The sequence below is a fragment of the Oncorhynchus masou genome, chromosome 1 (assembly GCF_036934945.1).
Source record: "Oncorhynchus masou masou isolate Uvic2021 chromosome 1, UVic_Omas_1.1, whole genome shotgun sequence".
In the NCBI taxonomy this organism is placed as follows: Eukaryota; Metazoa; Chordata; class Actinopteri; order Salmoniformes; family Salmonidae; genus Oncorhynchus; species Oncorhynchus masou.
The window spans coordinates 56,718,965-56,739,741 of NC_088212.1; the positions used below are offsets into that span (position 1 = coordinate 56,718,965).

Genomic DNA, 20,777 nt, shown 5'->3' on the forward strand with positions numbered 1-20,777 from the left:
CAAAGCCTGACGAGAGGAGAAACAAGTCATAGCATAAATAACAGGGCTGGTTTGGCTACTGTTGTGGGGGCTACCCTCACAGCCGCATACTTTTGTTATTTTCACATGTACATAAAGTCACCAGCAGTTGTGAGGCATTAAGTGGATGACAAAAGCTTTGCAATACCTAGTCAGTTGCAGGACTGAATGCGTCTTCCACGTTTAACCCAACCCCTCTGAATCAGAGAGGTGCGGGTGGCTGCCTTAATTGACATCCTCGTTATCCACACCCAGGGAGCAGTTGTTGTTGGTCAACTGCCTTGCTCAAGGGCAGAACAGCCCATTTTTCCACCTTGGGGATTTGAACCAGCAACCTTTCGGTTACTGGCAGACCGCTCTTAATCGCTAGGCTACCTGCCGGCCTAATATTGGCTAAGCTCAATGTTGCTTGTTGGTTCACTCAGCAGCATGTGGTTCTCATTCGAACTGTGGCATGGGAATGAGTCAACTATCAACTTGATTGATGGATTGCCTGCTATCACATTACAACCAATATCATGTCAGACTGAGACGTTTTAGAGGGAAGGAGGTTCTGGCAGTAGATATGATTACCATTCAATTACCGACTCCCTACCTGACATCCTCTAACTGACAGCCAATTGGTTTTCTAACTTCCATCTTAATTGAAACAACTCATTCTGTTTCTAATTTCCTTAATTGATGAATTGTTTTCGACTTCGGTATATTGCAAGAGTACTTTTTTGTCTGATGCCGGCTACAAATTCCATTTGGTTTGTATGAGTTCAGGAGGAGAGAGGGAGGGAGAGAGCGAGAGAGAGAGAGAGAGTCAGCGAGAGAGAGAGATGAAGTGCACTAGGGCAGAAACCTTTGGGCTGGTGAGAAAATAAAATAAATCACTCAATGACTACGTCAAGCTTGTGACTCGACAAATTTGTTGGATGCATTTGCTGTTTGTTTTGGTTGTGATTCAGATTATTTTTTGCACAATAGAAATTAATGGTAAGTAATGTATTGTGTCATTTTGGAGTCCCTTTTATTGTAAATTGTAAATAAGAATCGAATATGTTTCTAACCACTTCTACATTAATGTGGGCGCTAACATGATTATGGATAATCCTAAATGAATTGTGAATAATGATGAGTGGGAAAGTTTCAGATGCAAAAAAATACCCCAAAGACATGTTAACCTCTCACCATTACAATAACAGGGGGAGTGATATTTGTCACATGATGTAATCATTGCGTGTTATGAATATGGGACCAAATACTTTACTTTTTAGTACTTTAATAGACATAAGTGAATTCCTCCCAATACTTTTGGTCCCCTAAAATGGGGGGACTATGTACAAAAAGTGCTTTCCTTTCTAAACTGTTCAAAACGATAATGGATAAAAATGCCCTCAAAGGAAAGCTAACAGTCTGCAGTTTAACCTCTTAGTCATTGTATCAATTTAAATCCAAAGTGCTGGAGTACAGAGCCAAATACATGTGTCACTGTCCCAATACCTTTGCAGCTCACTGTATCACGGCCCAACCTGTCTCTGAGTATTACTGTCCCACTCCTCCACTTCTCCTCTTGTCAGTCTTAAATATATATAAGGCAGAATGATCTAAAGGCGTTCGATCTCCCATGTCTCCTCAACTCACTCTTCCTGACACTTTGTCTGTCCTGCTCCCCTGTCTCCCCGCTCTTCCTTTCTCAAGTTAAATCTCATATTACACAGGCACGTAATAGGTCTCTGGAAAGCGTTTCCTGGGCCCGATGGGTCAACTTGTAAAAATCTCTCCTCTCTCTCTCTCTCCCCACTTTCTCCCTCTCTCTCCCCTGTCCCTCTCTCCTCTCCCTCTCTCTCCTCTCTCCACAGTTCTTCATCCTCCTTCTGCTGATCTTCTTCTTGGAGATTCTGTCCATCATGCTCTTCTTTGTTTACCAAGACCAGGTAAGGTGACGTCTCACTCTTATTTGTTTATTTTTATTGTGGTTGATTCCAGTACCGTTTAAGTCTCACAGAATGTAATAATATAAACTCAGCAAAAAAAGAAAAGTACCTTTTTAGGACCCTGTCTTTGAAAGATCATTCGTAAAAACCCAAATAACTTCACAGATCTTCATTGTAAAGGGTTTAAACACTGTTTCCCATGCTTGTTCAATGAACCATACACAATTAATGAACATGCACCTGTGGAACGGTCCTGAAGTCACAAACAGCTTAGGCAATTAAGGTCACAGTTGTGAAATCGTAGGACACTAAAGAGGCCTTTCTACTGACTCTGAAAAACAACAAAAGAAAGATGCCCAGGGTCCCTGCTCATCTGCGTGAATGTGCCCTAGGCATGCTGCAAGGAGGCATGAGGACTGCAGATGTGGCCAGGGCAATACATTGCAATGTCCGTACTGTGAGACACCTAAGACAGCGCTACAGGGAGACAGGACGGACATCTGATCGTCCTCGCAGTGGCAGACCACGTGTAATAACACCTGCACAGGATCAGTACATCCGAACAACACGGGACAGGTACAGGATGGCAACAACAACTGCCCGAGTTACACCAGGAATGCACAATCCTTCCATCAGTGCTCAGACTGTCCGCAATAGACAGAGAGGCTGGACTGAGGGCTTGTAGGCCTGTTGTAAGGTAGGTCCTCACCAGACATCACCGGCAACAACGTCGCCTATGGGCACAAACCCACCTTTGCTGGACAGGACAGGACTGGCAAAAAGTGCTTTTCACTGACGAGTCACGGTTTTGTCTCACCAGGAGTGTTGGTCGGATTCGCATTTATCGTCGAAGGAAGGAGCGTTACACCGAGGCCTGTACTCTGGAGCGGGATCGATTTGGAGGTGGAGGGTCTGTCATGGTGTGTCACAGCATCATCGGACTGAGTTTGTCGTCATTGCAGGCAATCTCAACGCCGTGCGTTACAGGGAATACATCCTCCTCCCTCATGTGGTACCCTTCCTGCAGGCTCATCCTGACATGAACCTCCAGCATGACAATGCCACCAGCCATACTGCTCGTTCTGTGTGTGATTTCCTGCAAGACAGGAATGTCAGTGTTCTGCCATGGCCAGAGAAGAGCCCGGATCTCAATCCTATTGAGCATGACTGGGACCTGTTGGATCGGAGGGTGAGGGCTAGGGCCATTTCCCCCAGAAATGTCCGGGAACTTGCAGGTGCCTTGGTGGAAGAGTGGGGTAACATCTCACAGCAAGAACTGGCAAATCTGGTGCAGTCCATGAGGAGGAGATGCACTGCAGTTCTTAATGCAGCTGGTGGCCACACCAGATAATGACTGTTACTTTTGATTTTGACCCCCCCCTTTGTTCAGGGACACATTATACCATTTATGTTAGTCACATGTCTGTGGAGCTGGATTGAAAAGTAGAGGAGCATTGGCTTTTCAACATAAATACATCTCTACACATCAGAGCATTTCCAACTTGGGAAGGGATTAATAATAAAATTCACACACACACACACATACATCCTGCTCCTACATACACACCAGTACACTGGCATGCACAGACACAATAGTACAATTCACAGCATTTCAAATTCCATCTAAACAAGCGGTGCGCCAATAACGGGACGCCCTCCAATCTATCGGCCACGGCTAATCCATTATGCATGACTTGTGGCATCCTCGCTACCCCGAGGGCCAGGGCCAAGGCCGTTGGTGTCTACAGTCTCTGCCTGTACCTTTTAGTAAATAATGATCCTACCCTTTGATATTTTTCTCCTCCCTCTTTATTTCCTTTGAGTGTATTTGATTTTTCCCACTCTCGTACTGTGTATAGCTTTTTATCTTGTGGTTATGTAATAAAACCCATACAGGCTCTGTTAAATCTGAATCCTCTGCCCCACAGCCATTATAATCCTTTGGTTTGTCTCACTTGGTGTGTAATTCTAGAAGAGTTCCTGGATTGGTAGCATCTTCCTGGGCTTTCAGCCATTTATATCCCTTTCGCTATGGATGTCAGTCCCCACCCTAGTCCCCATGTCGGATTCCCTATCCTCCATTCCCGGATCTGAATGATTCAGTTTAATTTCTTAACTGTTCTACACAAAGCAGTGCAATGAGAAACTGGGTAAAAGACCGGAGCACTGTAAAAGCCAGGCGTACTGTAGATGTACTGTAGGACTTAAGAAAGAAATGAAGAAAGAAAAGGGAATGGTCCTCCAGCGGCTAGCTTAAATGGACTCTACGATGTTCTTCAACCGCAGGGCCATTCCATATGTACATAAGAGAGTTACATGTTAATGTTATTGTTGGGAAGGCTATGTTCTTTTTTTTTTTAAACATCATTTTCTATTACGGGCACTGGAAGGCAGATGTGTGTGCTGGCTTTTATTTCAGCCCAGCACTAAACACACGATTCAGCAAGGTCATAGTGGTCAAATGAGTTGGCGCATGACGTTAATGGTTATGTCAACTTGCGTTATCGCAAAATGTATCAGTTACCGCTGAAAATCTGAGTTACAAAAACAGTGTACAGTCTGTTGCTGCCCTATTTCAGAAATATTCAGCCTACCAGCAACGTTGATTCAACATAAATGAGAAAGTACGGAATAATGAGGAAACTTTACCCAGAGAGCTGATTTCTGATCCTTCATCAGTATTCTGTTGCCGGGTCTCATTCCCACAACACCGCTACTCCACTGATGGCCTTGAACACTCCCATCTGTTCCTTCAACACATCAGCGCGTGCCACCTAATGCCAGCCTACAGCTGCCAACCTTGCAATCTTTGACTGACTTCAATAACTAAACTAAAATGTGCTCCTCTCAGGTTCCCCAAGACCAGGATTTGGAAACGCTGACCTAGTCTCATCACCACCTAATCAAATAGGGTCATTAAAAAAGTTACAGCAGCCAGGCGGGGGTTCCTTTCTAAGTAGGAAACCGAGTCGGTCAAACCAATTACTGTAGGAAAATGGTGATCCGTACGTTGTCCATATTAGGACAGACTCACATGTCCATGGAAGTTGTCAGAGTCACCTGGAGTTGGTGTCAGTCACTTTCAGTTGGTATACACTTTATATAATGTTTTTTTAAATAATTTATTTGTTTACAATATGATTAATTCATTAATATTTGTAAAAGCGTCAATGATGAAAGCATTAGAATGTGACTCAAATGAAAAACAGTGACATTTTCTCCAATGTGTGGCACAACTCAGTTTGTTGTATATAATAGTAAGGATCATATTTCTTACATAAACAAGGTGCACATTTCAACCTCAGCAGCATGGGACTGAGGTTCAATGTAGCAATTTGAAATTGAGTCATGTAACCACTTCCTGAATACATTTCAAGCATGGAGAAGTTTCATTTTGTGCTGAGAGAAACGTTTGATTGGTAAAACACACAAGTAATCATAGTGATTCACCCATTAAATTAATGGCGACATGAAATTACTAATTCATTGGACTACCTACAAAACATAAAATGTTCTGTTCTTTGTGTGAAAAGGAGAAACCCATTGTTGAAATCCTGTAGGGGTGTTGACAGTAAAAAAAATCTGGGTTCAAATAGTATTTGTTTTGCTTAAAACACTTTAGCTGGACCTCTGGCACTCCAGGCAGGATCAACTGGCACTCAGGTAATGTCACGCCCTGACCGTAGATTATTTCTATTTTTAGTTTGGTCAGGGTGTGATGTGGGTGGGTATTCTGTTTTGTTCTATGTTTGTATTTCTATGTGTTTGGCCTGGTATGGTTCCCAATCAGAGGCAGCTGTCAATCGTTGTCTCTGATTGAGAACCATACTTAGGCAGCCTGGTTTCACCCTTGAGTTGTGGGTAGTTGTTTTTTGTTTTGTATCTGTACCAGGTTTTCTGTTTTGTGTTGGTCTATTTTTGTTATTTTGGTTTTAGTGTTCTGAGTTTAAATAAATATGAACATGGACACATATTGGTTCGATCCTTCCTACTCCTCCTCAGATGAAGAGGACAGCCGTTACAGGCAGGCTCAACCAATCGCTCAAAGTACAAATACTAAACTATTTGAACCCACGTCTAGTAAAAGTATCTGTTGATTTAAACTTCATAGAATTCAATATTGCAATCAGGTTGAGATAAAACCGTAATACAATAAGTAGAATTGGAGCAAAGCAGCATTGAGGAAAATAGACTGTGGAAAACAAAACGTGAACAGCTCCTGTCAATGTTTCCCTATGAATAAATATGAATACATATGAATGCATTTGAATAAACATACGACATTAAAGGGAATACCTCCAGAGAGAATAGAACCACAAAAAGACCCCATTTTGACAGTATTCTATCCTTGCTGGGAGCTATCACAGACGAACATAGATAAACAGTTTGCCATTTTACCAGTTGGGGCTCCCGAGCGGGCGGTCTAAGGCACTGCATCTAGCTAGAGGTGTCACTACAGACCCTGGTTCGATTCCAGGCTGTATCACAAACGGCCGTGATTGAGAGTACCATAGGGTGGCGCACAATTGGCCCAGCGTCGTGCAGTATAGGGTTTGGCCGGGGTAGGCCGTCATTGTAAATAAGAATTTGGTCTTAACTGACTTGCCTAGTTAATGGGACGATGCATAGAGCCTTCGCCTTCTCTTCACATTTCCTGATTCCTTGTCCATTAAACATTTAACACAGTGCAATGTCAAAAATACAGAAAGTATTCAGACCCACAGATTTTTCCAAAATGTGTTACATTCCAGCCTTATTCTGAAATGGATTAACCCCCCCCCCCCCCAATCTACCCACAATATCCCATAATGACGAAGCGAAAACAGGTTTTTAGAAATACCTTATTTACATAAGTATTCAGACCCTTTGCTATGAGACTCAAAATTGAGCTCAAGTGCATCCTGTTTCCATTGATCATCCTTGAGCTGTTTCTACAACTTGGAGTTGTAGAAAAAAATTCAATTGATTGGACATGATTTGGAAACACACACACACCTGTCTATATAAGGTCCCAAAGTTGACAGTGCATGTTAGAGCAAAAAACAAGCCATGAGTACGAAGGAATTGTCTGTAGAGCTCCAAGACAGAATTGTGTCGAGGCACATATCTTGGGAAGGGTACCAAAAAATGTCTGCAGCATTGAAGTGCCCAAGGAACACAGTGGACTCCATCATTCTTAAATAGAAGATGTTTGGAACCACCTGGCTGCCCGGCCAAACTGAGCAATTGGGGGAGAAGGGCCTTGATTAGTGAAGTACTATCTCTACTGTACTTCACTAATCAAGTGTTTATGGTAGAGTGGCCAGACGGAAGCCACCCCTCAGTAAAAGCCACATGACAGACCGTTTGGAGTTTACTAAAAGGAACAATGAGAAACAAGATTCTCTGGTCTGATGAAACCAAGATTGAACTCTTTGGCCTGAATGCCAAGCGTCACGTCTGGTGGAAACCTGTCATCCATTCGGTGAAGCATGGTGGTGGTAGCATCATGCTGTGGGGATGTTTCTCCGCGGCAGGGACTGGGAGACTAGTCAGGATTGAGGGAAAGATGAACGGAGCAAAGTACAGAGAGATCCTTGATGAAAATCTAGAGCACTTAGGACCTCAGACAGGGGCAAAGGTTCACCTTCCAACAGGACAATGACCCTAAGCACACAGCCAAGACGCAGGAGTGGCTTCGGGATAAGACTCTGAATGTCCTTGAGTGGCCCAGCCAGAGTTCAGACTTGAACCCGATTGAACATCTCCGGAGAGACCTGAAAATAGCTGTGCAGCAAAGCTCCCCATCCAACCTGACAGAGCTTGAGAGGATTTGCAGAGAAGAGTGGGAGAAACTTTCCAAATACAGGTGTGCGAAGCTTGTGATATTTACGCATTTTATTTTTTATTTCGAAACAAGCTGTTTTTGCTTTGTCATTATGGGGTGTTGTGTGTAGATTGATTAGGGGGAAAAACGATTTAATCCATTTTAGAATAAGGCTGTAACGTAACAAAATGTTGAAAAAGTCAAGGGGTCTGAATACTTTGCAAATGCACTCTATGTACACTGTCTGAAATGAAATGTTGTTCTCTCCTCTCCCTTCACTGCACTGACAGGAAAAGATTTGAAAGGGGAAAAAATATGCTGGAAGCTCGTCATTAGCCTGGCTTTCAGCTGGTACATTCTTTAAGATCAGTACAGATGAAGGAGCAGAGGAGAGGACAGAGGAGAGAACATATTTTTAGACAATGAGAAAGAGCAAGGGATGGATTCAGACCTGGGACACCAGGTGAGCGGACTCTAGTTTAGCCTTAATCCATAAATGAACTACCAGGAAGAAAATAAACATGAAAAAACAGCAAACCTTGAGGCCTAGAGAAAGATTTTAATAGCTCTACTGCTGTATAATGAGCTGCTTTGGGAAGAGAGAGTGTTTGGTGTGTTTTCACACTGTTTCTAAATTGCACATTTGATGACAACATGATTCAGGCTAATCCATAACAGTGTGTATAAAACAACAGTAGCTTCTGTAAGCAGCGTCAAGTTGATTAGAATCACTCAAAGCAATGACTTTAAAGACTGTGAGGCCGCAGCAATTGCCATTTGCTGGAAAATGATGCAAAATCCTTTGAATCTCTAATCTAATATGGCAGGTTTAGCTGTCTTGTGGTGATCTGGCATAATATGAGTCAGTGTGTTCCAAGGCGATACACGGGATATGCTTTTTAAAATTATTATTATTAGAATAATTTTTAAAAGTATATTATTATTTATTTTTTATTGAATATTTAAAACATACAATATACTTGCAGTGAAGCCGCTCAACAACTACATCACATTGATCATCTAACGGACTCCCATTCAGTGCGACACACAGAAGCAACCAGGGTCAACGCCCTGCTCAAGGGCACGTCGACAGATCTCCCACAAGGTCAAAAACGGGGACCCGAACCAGCGATCCATCAGCCATCGGCCCAAGCTCCTAATCGCCAGGCCTCCAAGACCCCCCAAAAAAAATGATCAGAGTGGATTGATCTTTATCCAGACAGATTTGATCATGCCTTTTTTAAGTTACAGCAGTGTCAGCAAAGTTGGAAGTATGAGCCAGTATCTGCTGTAAAGATACAAGGAGAAATATTTCCTAAGGGCCGTATTCTGACTTGAGATAGCACTAAACTCAAATTTTTCTCCCATTGACATCAATGAAGGACACGAAAGTCGGAGTTAAGCGTGCATCTCAAGTCAGAATAAGGCCCGTTGTGCTTTCAGCAGAGCAAATTTTGCTCCTGTTATTTTCAGAACGGAATACAAGACAAGAACAAAGCTAAAATCATGAAATTGTATTTTAGTAACACTTCCCCTGAAGTCCTTATTCATGCTCTTTTATCCTTTGTGTTACCTTTGTGTTCTACATTGTACCCGTATATTATTTTGCTCAGGCAAATAATCAGGTATAGAGTCTATTAGTCATGCTACATTGCGGCTTTGTTGAAATGGCTGTAAACAAATGTGATTTTAGCAAAGTTGGGAGAGCCCTTTTGACAGCGGGTTGAACAGACCACTGATGGTGTCAGCCTGTTGCCCTCTATACAAACATGCCAAAAGACTGCATTACCCTACTGGCACAGTTTTTGAGAGAGCAAAGGCTCTGGATCAATGGCAATATATCAGATTGATGTATTGTAGGTTGACTGTCTGAATGTGTAAATAAGTTGTGTGTTTCGGAGACAGAGAGACAGAGACAGAGAGTGTTTGTGTGTGTGTGTTTTGCATGAGTAAGGATGTCCATGTCTTCACCTTGATGTCTTTGTGTGTCTTGTATCCAGATTGATCACTATGCCCAGAGGGATTTGAAGAGGGGACTCCAGCTCTTTGGCACCGAAGGCAACGTAGGCTTGACCAATGCCTGGATGATCGTACAAACTGATGTAAGTCCATACGCAAGGCACTTAACCCTACTTGCAAGTCGCTCTGGATAAGAGCGAATGCTAAGTGACTAAAATGTCAATGTAAAATGTAAGTCAATGTGTCCTGCTTAGACTGCCCCCTGGTGGTCAGCAGTAGAACAGTACACTTGTCTTAAATTGGCCTGGTCCCAGATCGGTTTATACCAATGCATGACAATGACCATAGGAGTTAGCAAGACAGCACAATCAGATCTGGGACCAGGATAGTGTTAAAAGAGGCCAAGTTTTTAGAAATACAGTACTGCAGGCTAATTACATGATCATAGGGACACTTCATAGGGACAAGGGATTACGCAATCTAACCTGATTCCAACCAATAAGAATAGCCTTGGATTCTTTAAATAGGCTGCCAAACAGTAAGAGAAATGCAAATTGGACCGCACGGCTCCCCGAAGAACAACACTGTTTGTTTCCACACTCACTTTGATGTGCTTGGCTTTGTATTATTCATGACTAAAATCCACAGCTCAAATCATGGGCAAAAGAAAAGTAGAAAACACACGGTGAGGAAAGATAGTAGAGAAAAAGTTTGAATAAAAGGAGCTGATAAAAATGCAGCAGCCACTGCTGGTGAAAGCTGCCGAGAGATGTCAAAAGATACCAGATACAAGATATCACTTTGGGCTATTTGATCACAGAATGACCCTTTTTTTTACATTATAAAGTCCAGTTTCATTGTTTGTAGTGTGCATTAGTGAATAGTGTGCATTAGTGAAGTTGTGTGACTGACTGCACATCGTGAGTGAGTGAGTGAGACCATGTGTTCAAGATTAAATTCTAGATTGAGTCACATGTCAAAACCGCAGCAAGTGTTCTTATTCCATAAGACTAAGTTAACCCTCTCCACCCTCCCCCATTGAATACATTACCACACTGCAAAATGCACCCAGGCAAAGTTCATCTAGTTTAAATTCAGGAATGACCATTTTGGAGTGATGAGGGAGAACTATCCAAGTAAAAGATGTGACAGAGATATGTTTAACATACAGTACTTATTCAAGGGTTTTTCTTTATTTTTTACTATTTTCTACATTGTAGAATAATAGTGAAGGTATCAAAACTATGAAATGAAACTTATGGAATCATGTATTAACCCAAAGTTTTAAACAAATCAAGATATATTTTATATTTCAGATTCTTCAAAGTAGCCACACTTTGCTTTGATGGCAGCTTTTCACATTCTTGGCATTCTCTCAACCAGCTTCAAGAGGTAGTCACCTGGAATGCATTTCAATTAACAGGTGTGCCATGTTAAAAGTACATTTGTGGAATTTCTTTCCTTAATGCGTTTGAGCCAATCAGTTGTGTTGTGACAAGGTAGGGGTGGTATACAGAAGATAGCCCTATTTGGTAAAAGACCAGGTCCATATTATGGCAAGAACAGCTCAAATAAGCAAAGATAAATTACAGTCCATCATTACTTTAAGACATGAAGGTCAGTCAATTCAGACAATTTCAAGAACTTTGAAAGTTTCTTCAAGTGCAGTCACAAAAACCATCAAGCGCTATGATGAAACTGGCTCTCATGAGGACTGCCACAGGAAAGGAAGACCTAGAGTTCATTAGAGTTATCAGCCTCAGAAATTGCAGTCCACATAAATGTTTCACAGAGTTCAAGTAACAGACACATCTCAACACCAACTGTTCAGAGGAGACTTGCGTGAATCAGGCCTTCATGGTCGAATTGCTGCAAAGAAACCACTACAAAAGGACACCAATAAGAAGAAGAGACTGGTAACGCTGTCTGTGATTTATTTAGAATTCAAGGCACACTTAACCAGCATGGCTACCACAGCATTCTGCAGCGATACGCCATCCCATCTGGTTTGTGCTTAGTGGGATTATCATTTGTTTTTCAACAGGACAATGACCCAACACACCTCCAGGCTGTGAAAGGGCTAATTGACCAAGAAGGAGAGTGATGGAATGCTGCATCAGATGACCTGGCCTTCACAATCACCCAACCTCATCCCAATTGAGATGGTTTGGGATGAGTTAGACCGAGGAGAGGAAAAGCAGCCAACAAGTGCTCAGCATATGTGGGAACTTCTTCAAGACTGTTGGAAAAGCATTCCAGGTGAAGCTGGTTGAGAGAATGCCAAGAGTGTGCAAAGCTGTCATCAAGGTAAAGGGTGGCTACTTTGAAGAATATAAAATATATTTAGATTTGTTTAACATTTATTTTGGTTAGTACATGATTCCATATGTGTTATTTCATAGTTGTGATGTCTTCATTATTATTCTACAATGTAGAAAATAGTATAAATAAAGAAAAACCCTTGAATGAGTAGGCGTGTCCAAACTTTTGACTGGTACCGTACATATGGAAGTGCCAGAGAACGATCTCTGTTCATGAATTATGCAGAATGGTTTTAGTGTGTAGCATTTTTGGTGTTCCTCTCTGTTCGGTCATTAACGTTCAGTGTCCTTGTCTGGTGTAGTTCCGCTGCTGTGGCGTGACCAACCATACGGACTGGTTTGAGGTGTACAATGCCAGCCGCGTGCCCGATTCCTGCTGTCTGGAGTACAGCGACAACTGTGGCCTCGTGAACCCAGGGACCTGGTGGACCGCGGTAAGATGCACAGAATCACACTTACACTAACAAACACACATGTACCCACACATACACTCTCCCTCTCTCCGACACACATACGCACACGCGGTTGTTTTCGTTGCCCAAATGTAATTGTTTGGTCCAAAAACTTCCTTGTGACCAACCAGGTAAACAAAACATTACAGTATACTGTGATAAATCTCAGACAATCCACCCACAGTCCACTGAGCTTTTGCTAAAACCCAACCCACCATTTGTGAAACACTGCTCTGCTGTGGATAACTACCTGTTCTCATATGCCTTATATTTGGGGTATAAGGCATATTCAAATATAAGGGGTATTTAACCCTATGGGCTATAGCCCATAGAAACCCAGTGAATAACACATTCTTAAATGGCAAAAGAGATGTATCATAAGGAATAAGTTTTTTAAGTATCTATCCTATATCTAGGAGATATAAGAAAGCTCAGGAATATATATACACTGCTCAAAAAAATAAAGGGAACACTTAAACAACACAATGTAACTCAAAGTCAATCACACTTCTGTGAAATCAAACTGTCCACTTAGGAAGCAACACTGATTGACAATAAATTTCACATGCTGTTGTGCAAATGGAATAGACAACAGGTGGAAGTTATAGGCAATTAGCAAGACACCCCCAATAAAGGAGTGGTTCTGCAGGTGGGGACCACAGACCACTTCTCAGTTCCTATGCTTCCTGGCTGATGTTTTAGTCACTTTGGAATGCTGGCTGTGCTTTCACTCTAGTGGTAGCATGAGACGGAGTCTACAACCCACACAAGTGGCTCAGGTAGTGCAGTTCATCCAGGATGGCACATCAATGCGAGCTGTGGCAAGAAGGTTTGCTGTGTCTGTCAGCGTAGTGTCCAGAGCATGGAGATGCTACCAGGAGACAGGCCAGTGCATCAGGAGACGTGGAGGAGGCTGTAGGAGGGCAACAACCCAGCAGCAGGACCGCTACCTCCGCCTTTGTGCAAGGAGGAGCAGGAGGAGCACTGCCAGAGCCCTGCAAAATGACATCCAGCAGGCCAAATGTGCAAGTGTCTGCTCAAACGGTCAGAAACAGACTCCATGAGGGTGGTATGAGGGCCCGACGTCCACAGGTTGGGGTTGTGCTTACAGCCCAACACCGTGCAGGACGTTTTTAATTTGCCAGAGAACACAAAGATTGGCAAATTTTCCACTGGCGCCCTGTGCTCTTTACAGATGAAAGCAGGTTCACACTGAGCACATGTGAGTCAGGAGGCGCCATGGAGAACGTTCTGCTGCCTGCAACATCCTCCAGCATGACCGGTTTGGCGGTGGGTCAGTCATGGTGTGGGGTGGCATATCTTTGGGGGGCCGCACAGCCCTCCATGTGCTCGCCAGAGGTAGCCTGACTGCCATTAGGTACCCTGGGTTCCTCCGAATGCAAGACAATGCAAGACCTCATGTGGCTGGAGTGTGTCAGCAGTTCCTGCAAGAGGAAGGCATTGATGCTATGGACTGGCCCGCCCGTTCCCCAGACCTGAATCCAATTGAGCACATCTGGGACATCATGTCTCGCCCATCTACCAACGCCACGCTACACCACAGACTGTCCAGGAGTTGGCGGCTGCTTTAGTCCAGGTCTGGGAGGAGATTCCTCAGGAGACCATCCGCCACCTCATCAGGAGCATGCGCAGCCGTTGTAGGGAGGTCATACAGGCATGTGGAGGCCACACACACTACTGAGCCTTATTTTGACTTGTTTTAAGGACATTACATCAAAGTTGGATCAGCCTGTAGTGTTGTTTTGATTTTGTTGTCAGCACATTCAACTATGTAAAGAAAAAAGTATTTAATAAGAATATTTCATTCATTCAGATCTAGGATGTGTTATTTTAGTGTTTCCTTTATTTTTTGAGCAGTGTATATATGTCTCACAGAATGAAATAATATAAACTCAGCAACAAAAAAAAAGAAACATCCAGGACCCTGTCTTTCAAAGATAATTCGTAAAAATCACTGTTTCCCATATTGTTCAACGAACCATAAACAATTAATGAACATGCACCTGTGGAACGGTCGTTATGACACTAACAGCTTACAGACGGTAGGCAATTAAGGTCACAGTTATGAAAACTTAGGACACTAAAGAGGCCTTTCTACTGATCCTGAAAAACACCAAAAGTAAGATGCCCAGGGTCCCTGCTCATCTGCGTGAATGTGCCCTAGGCATGCTGCAAGGAGGTATGAGGACTGCAGATGTGGCCAGGGCAATAAATTGTAATGTCCGTACTGTGAGATGCCTAAGACAGCGCGACAGGGAGACGGGACGGACATCTGATAGTCCTTGCAGTGGCAGACCACGTGTAACAACACCTGCACATTTTTGGTACATCCGAACGTCACACCTGCAGGACAGGTACAGGATGGCAACAACAACTTCCCAAGTTAAACCAGGAACGCACAATCCCTCCATCAGTGCTCAGACTGTCCGCAATAGGCTGAGAGAGGCTGGACTGGGGGCTTGTAGGCCTGTTGTAAGGCAGGTCCTCACAAGACATCACCGGCAACAACGTCGCTCTATGGGTACAAACCCACCGTTGCTGGACCAGACAGGACTGGCAAAAAGTGCTCTTCACTGACGAGTCGCGGTTTTGTCTCACCAGGGGTGATGGTCGGATTCGCGTTTATCGTCGAAGGAATGAGCGTTACACCGAAGCCTGTACTCTGAAGCGGGATCGATTTGGAGGTGAAGGGTCTGTCATGGTCTGGGGCGGTGTGTCACAGCATCATCGGACTGAGCTTGTTGTCATTGCAGGCAATCTCAACGCTGTGCGTTACAGGGAATACATCCTCATCCCTCATGTGGTACCCTTTTTGCAGGCTTATCCTGACATGACCCTCCAGCATGACAATGCCACCAGCCATACTGCTCGTTCTGTGCGTGATTTCCTGCAAGACAGGAATGACAGTGTTCTGCCATGACCAGCGAAGAGCCCGGATCTCAATCCCACTGAGCACGACTGGGACCTGTTGGATCGGAGGGCTAGGGCCAATCCCCCCTAGAAATGTCCGGAAACTTGCAGGTGCCTTGGTGGAAGAGTGGGGTAACATCTCACAGCAAGAACTGGCAAAATCTGGTGCAGTCCATGAGGAGGAGATGCACTGCAGTACTTAATGCAGCTGGTGGCCACACCAGATACCGACTGTTACTTTTGATTTTGAAACCCCTTTGTTCAGGGACAAATTATTCAATTTCTGTTAGTCACATGTCTGTGGAACTTGTTCAGTTTATGTCTCAGTTGTTGAAATATTTACACTAAGTTGATACGATGCCCATTCAACTCGGAAGCCAGCCACACCAATGTGTCAGAGGAAACACCATACACCTGGCGACCGTGTCAGCGTGCACTGCGCCCGGCCCACCACAGATGTCGCTAGTGCACGAGTTTGCTGAAAGTTTGCTGAAAATAAACGCAGTTGACAGTGAAAGGATGTTTATTTTTTTTGTTGAGTTTATATATTATTTTACACATTTTACCCCTTTTTTGAGGCACAAAACTTTTTAAAAACCAGTACCGGGTTACGTTTAGACGAGTCCTGTGACACTTTTGGGGGTCGTAGAACAAAACGGAGAACACCGTTGGTGTTCATGAGAGTCTCTGCTTTCGATACTGGGGTCATAGTTTGTTGCCCAAACAATTTCCAAAAATCGGTCTTCTCAAGAAAACCTCTGTAGTGTTAGACATTTTCATCTCCTGGTCTGACAAACAGCTCTGTATCCCTGTCACTTTTCACCGCAAATGCGGAAGGCCAACATGGGCGTATGTGGTGGATTGAGCCCATACAGAACAAAAAAACATATCTCTAGCTTAGACAGATTTCGATGGGGATTTTTTTTATTATGTTAATCTATGGGGTTTTGAAATCTGTGCCTTGAGGTCTGCAGCAGCATTGCTGATTTTCTTTCTTTTGCCCCTGGTAGTTAATTAATATATAATTACTTGATTAATACATTTGTTTGGTGAAAGAATCCACTCAACTGGTGTCACAGGTCTAAATCCCTGATTATAGGGGAAGACTGAAAACCAGCAGTGCTAAAGACTGGGAGGCATAAATTCTTTCTGCCGTATACCATGCCAGGCTCATGTACTCTGTGCCAGTCCCATCGCTGTCTGACGTTGTCTATGCCACTATCTTTCATAATTACAACAACCACTTTAGCTGCTTTAAGGATATATAAACTATTGACAATTCTATACGTGAAGACTTATTTGTCTCGTGGTACATCATCCTTTTCATTGACACTGTGTTTCACGTAATGTCTCTTGAATATTCAAAAGGGAGAGTTGGAGAAACTTTAGGCGTTGTCGCCTAAGTGTATAATCTGCTTGTGTTTGCCATGAAAAATTCAGCTCGTTCGCTCGTCTAAATGTTGTCCCAGCACAGAGCAATGGTACCATCTGCAAGTTACTCCCAACCTTCCCCCCCCCTAGTGATAGATAGGGATGGTAGCTATCCCAGGGAACATTTATTCAACAGAGAAGAGGGGGGGGGGGGTTAGGCATCCATATGGGACCCACTTAGCTAACATGATAAGGAGATGATTTGCAGAGTAAAAGGCATGTATGGGGGATGTGTCACTTAGTGTTGGGCGGTGTAGAGAAGGGCCTGTGGGCCGATCCTCTTGTAAGTCTACCAAGACTAGCACGAGAAGGAAAATTAAATGTACCCCAACCCTGCTGTAGGCTACACTTAGGCACCCCATGCTATAAATTAATGTGACGTTTTTTTGTATAATGTGCTGTAAAACTTTTGTTTCCATTCCTGTGTGTCTCCACAGCCATGTTACGAGCGGGTGAAGGATTGGATACAACAGAATCTGGTGGCCCTGTGGATATTTGCCTTGTGTACGGCACTCACACAGGTACAGACACTGGTGACACAATTGTACTCTTCAGTGCTTATGCTTCAGTGGGTAGCATTTTATAGTGATGTCTATTGACAGGGAACCATAACATCTTAGCTTGGCACCAGTAGATCGGTATCTGCTTTTCCAACTTTGCTATACAGACTCCATTCGAAATATCTGTGCATATGAACGTTTACTGTAGCTTGCATTGGGGGTCAGACTGAATGGCAGGACAACAAAAGTCAGGAGTTGGTTAAAGCACATATTGAACAGATCTGGAACCAGGCTAATATCCCTAATAATTGATAAGAAATTAGATGATTTAAAAGTAGGCCTCAATTAACAATTACAGTGAAATCCAATTCAAATTCTTGAGGTTGTTCCTTTTATTCTCAATGGATACACTGGTCTTGTCCAAATACCCATACTAGCTTACTACACACTTAAACTGCATACTATTTAGCATATAAAAAGTATACAGTATGCCACGACTGCAACCTGCGTTGTGATAATTTCGTTGTTTGCTCTATCACCTGTTTATTCATGTGCCTTGCAACCGTGATATACAGGGCTAAACAATCCAAATAAATTCAACCACACCTTTGTTTTGTCACAAAATATAGCAACCTCTGTCCAGTGAAGTCCACAAAGCATATTGCATGTACAGTTAGTTCCATTACCTACAGCATGGTAAAAACAAGTTAATGTTTCAGACATTTTTGGACCACTTAACTGTCGCAAAGAAAACAGGATCTGCCTGCACTCCTCCAGCACCACTTTAACTTAAACATTTTAACATCAACACCACCTGTGCTTAGTCTAATAGTGACAACGAAAAGATGCCAAAAACAATTTAGTCCAATCAACGTAAGATAAATATGATGTGGCTGTCCATGGTTCTGATTTCTCTGTGTGTGTGTGTGTGTGTGTGTGTGTGTGTGTGTGTGTGTGTGTGTGTGTGTGTGTGTGTGTGTGTGTGTGTGTGTGTGTGTGTGTGTGTGTGTGTGTGTGTGTGTGTGTGTGTGTGTGTGTGTGTGTGTGTGTGTAGAAAAACCTGTTTACTCACCGTACTTGTAGAGAAACACTAATGCCATCGTCCTCTCTTTCATGTTGCCGAAACAGTCTATCACTCTGTCATACAGTACACGTTTGTATTTTTTGTTGTCCTCAGCTACCTGGCTAAAATGCTTGCTTGCTAGCCTAACGTCCGTTCATGGGCAAGTTAGCTAGTTAACATTAGACTTCTACATCTAGCTACATATTGAACTTTCATTCTTTCAGGCCAGGGGAACAACAATGTATGAATTAATGGTTGGATAAGAATCGCCGTTATAATCATTGGCCAGTACAGATAATTAAGTTAAACCACAAGTCCAAATCACTATCTCCATCCATGGCCAATTTAGATGTTGCTTACAATGCAATACTCGTGAGAATTTTAAGGAGAACAAAAACCACTTAACCTACATTTGAACACCACCGCAGAAGCTTCGCTATTCAGCATCTTCCCAATTAAGGAGCCTAGTTTTGTCGTTTGGCTACTTGAAGAGAACTGGGGCCAATCACTCACAGCCCACCTCTTCCCAACTTTGTGGAAAAGTGTGCATCGAATTCTACTGGATGAAGAGCCGAAATGAGTATAACATCCTGGCATTTAAACCATACTAAATTGAAAAAAATCACGTACTAGAAAACGTTATATTTTCTCATACTGAGAATGCATCTTGCACGATTGCGTTGTTTTGCGTTATTGGTTAATTTCGGTAGCAAATCCCCATATCCGATTATCAACTGTCAAAGCCGACATTACTATGAAATACGGGCTATTAAAGTATACTCAATTTTCTAAATGTTCCATACTATATTTAGGACACAAGTATGGGTATTCAGACACGACCACTTTATAGATGATGTAGTTGTGTCACATTGGTTTTGGTTGTGTATGTGTTCCCTTTGTTTAGATTCTGGGTTTGGTCTTCTCTATGACCATGTTCTGCCAAGCAGTCAAAGTGGAGACCTTCTACGCCTAGCAGTGTCCCCTCTTTGCCCCAAAGGACTCTGTGAATGAGTGAGGCACACACCTCTCTCTCTCTCTCTCTCTCTAGGACAGACCTTTCTCACCAACGACTCGCCGACCAATCCTCATGTAAACATCTTCACAACGACCTGTACTGTAAAACAAGCACAATGTACTATCGGGAGCCAATGGATGTTTTTTTGCTGAATTAAATGTTATTCGCTCATTTTGTGGTCAACATATATATGTAATATATAGGAGTAATCCTTTTTTTTAAAGATTTGTTTTAAATGATTTTGAATCATTCTATAATCTTAAGTGTTTTTGAAACGAGAGGAGAGCTAAGGAATGCAGGTCAAGAGTGCATTTATTAAGACAGGCCATATGAGTAGTAAAGTGCATGGCTCTTATAATGGTGTTAGTAAATGTTTGGCTCATCCAAATCAACTTTTCCTTGAGTTTTTTATTTATTTTTTATTCCAACGTCAAGAAATACTGTAAATTATAGTGTGTTGTAACAGTGAATTCATAATAATACTTATTTAATAAACAAGTTCATCTGTAGGGATTTACTATGTATACAATATAATGATATAAATCAGTATGGCAGCTTCAATACTAAGAATGTCTGGATGTTCACAAAATATCCTGAAAATAGAAGATGGTCCCTAGGCCCCATCTCGAGTTGCACAGATCAACAAAACCAACATGAGTCATCCTAGGCTACTAAATGTCTCTTGAGATCTGACTGTCACAGAATCTGTCAAGATCCTCAACAACGTCTCCCTGCTGTGGCCTAGGGGCATTTCTTTCCCACAGTTCTCATCAATATTATTTCATTCACATTGAGCCAACTTCTGTGTAACCCCCATGAATAACCATTCCCTGTGTCCCAGCTAGGTAGAACACACAGTCTTCCATACCAAATGCATGAGAACATCAGAAAACTCTGCAAAACCTTTGATTAGAAATGTTTTTGTGGGTTCACAATCTCTCTTGGTAGGTTGACATGTACTTTGATTGTCAGTGTCAGTGGAGTCTTGGTAGCAGCTGTGCATTTCTGTTTACACAATTAACACTGGGAAAATATATATATTTACAAAAAATATATATGGGGGATTGGAAATGATAAAGACAATTACATTGATAGAAGCTATTGATAGAAGCTATAATCTGCAATATTAAAGCTGATCTACCCCCTTACAAAAACCCTGGGAAAACCGCCTACATCTTCAGATGCTACAGTTAAACACTAGCCAGTGAGTGGTAGGTAACAGGTGTATTTCCTGTACACCACAACATCTATGACTGGACAGGTGTGCAAGCAACACACACACACACACACACACACACACAGTCACACCGAGGTAGGGGAGACCAGGGTGGGGAACAAAGTAAGATTCATATTTTTTAG

General features: G+C 42.7%; 1 protein-coding gene across 2 annotated transcripts in view; it reads left to right on the top strand.

Moving 5' to 3' along the window:
• LOC135546540 (tetraspanin-4-like) overlaps nt 1-19,931 on the top strand; it is a 106,673-nt gene extending 86,742 nt beyond the window's left edge. For both annotated transcript variants that reach the window (XM_064975060.1, XM_064975051.1), the window contains 5 exons: nt 1,866-1,940; nt 9,747-9,848; nt 12,329-12,460; nt 17,278-17,361; nt 19,308-19,931. In XM_064975060.1, coding sequence (XP_064831132.1) covers nt 1,866-1,940; nt 9,747-9,848; nt 12,329-12,460; nt 17,278-17,361; nt 19,308-19,376 — 462 coding nt within the window. In that variant the 3' untranslated portion in view covers nt 19,377-19,931. The remainder of the gene's footprint in view (nt 1-1,865; nt 1,941-9,746; nt 9,849-12,328; nt 12,461-17,277; nt 17,362-19,307) is intronic.
• The last annotated feature ends 846 nt before the right edge of the window (nt 19,932-20,777 follow it).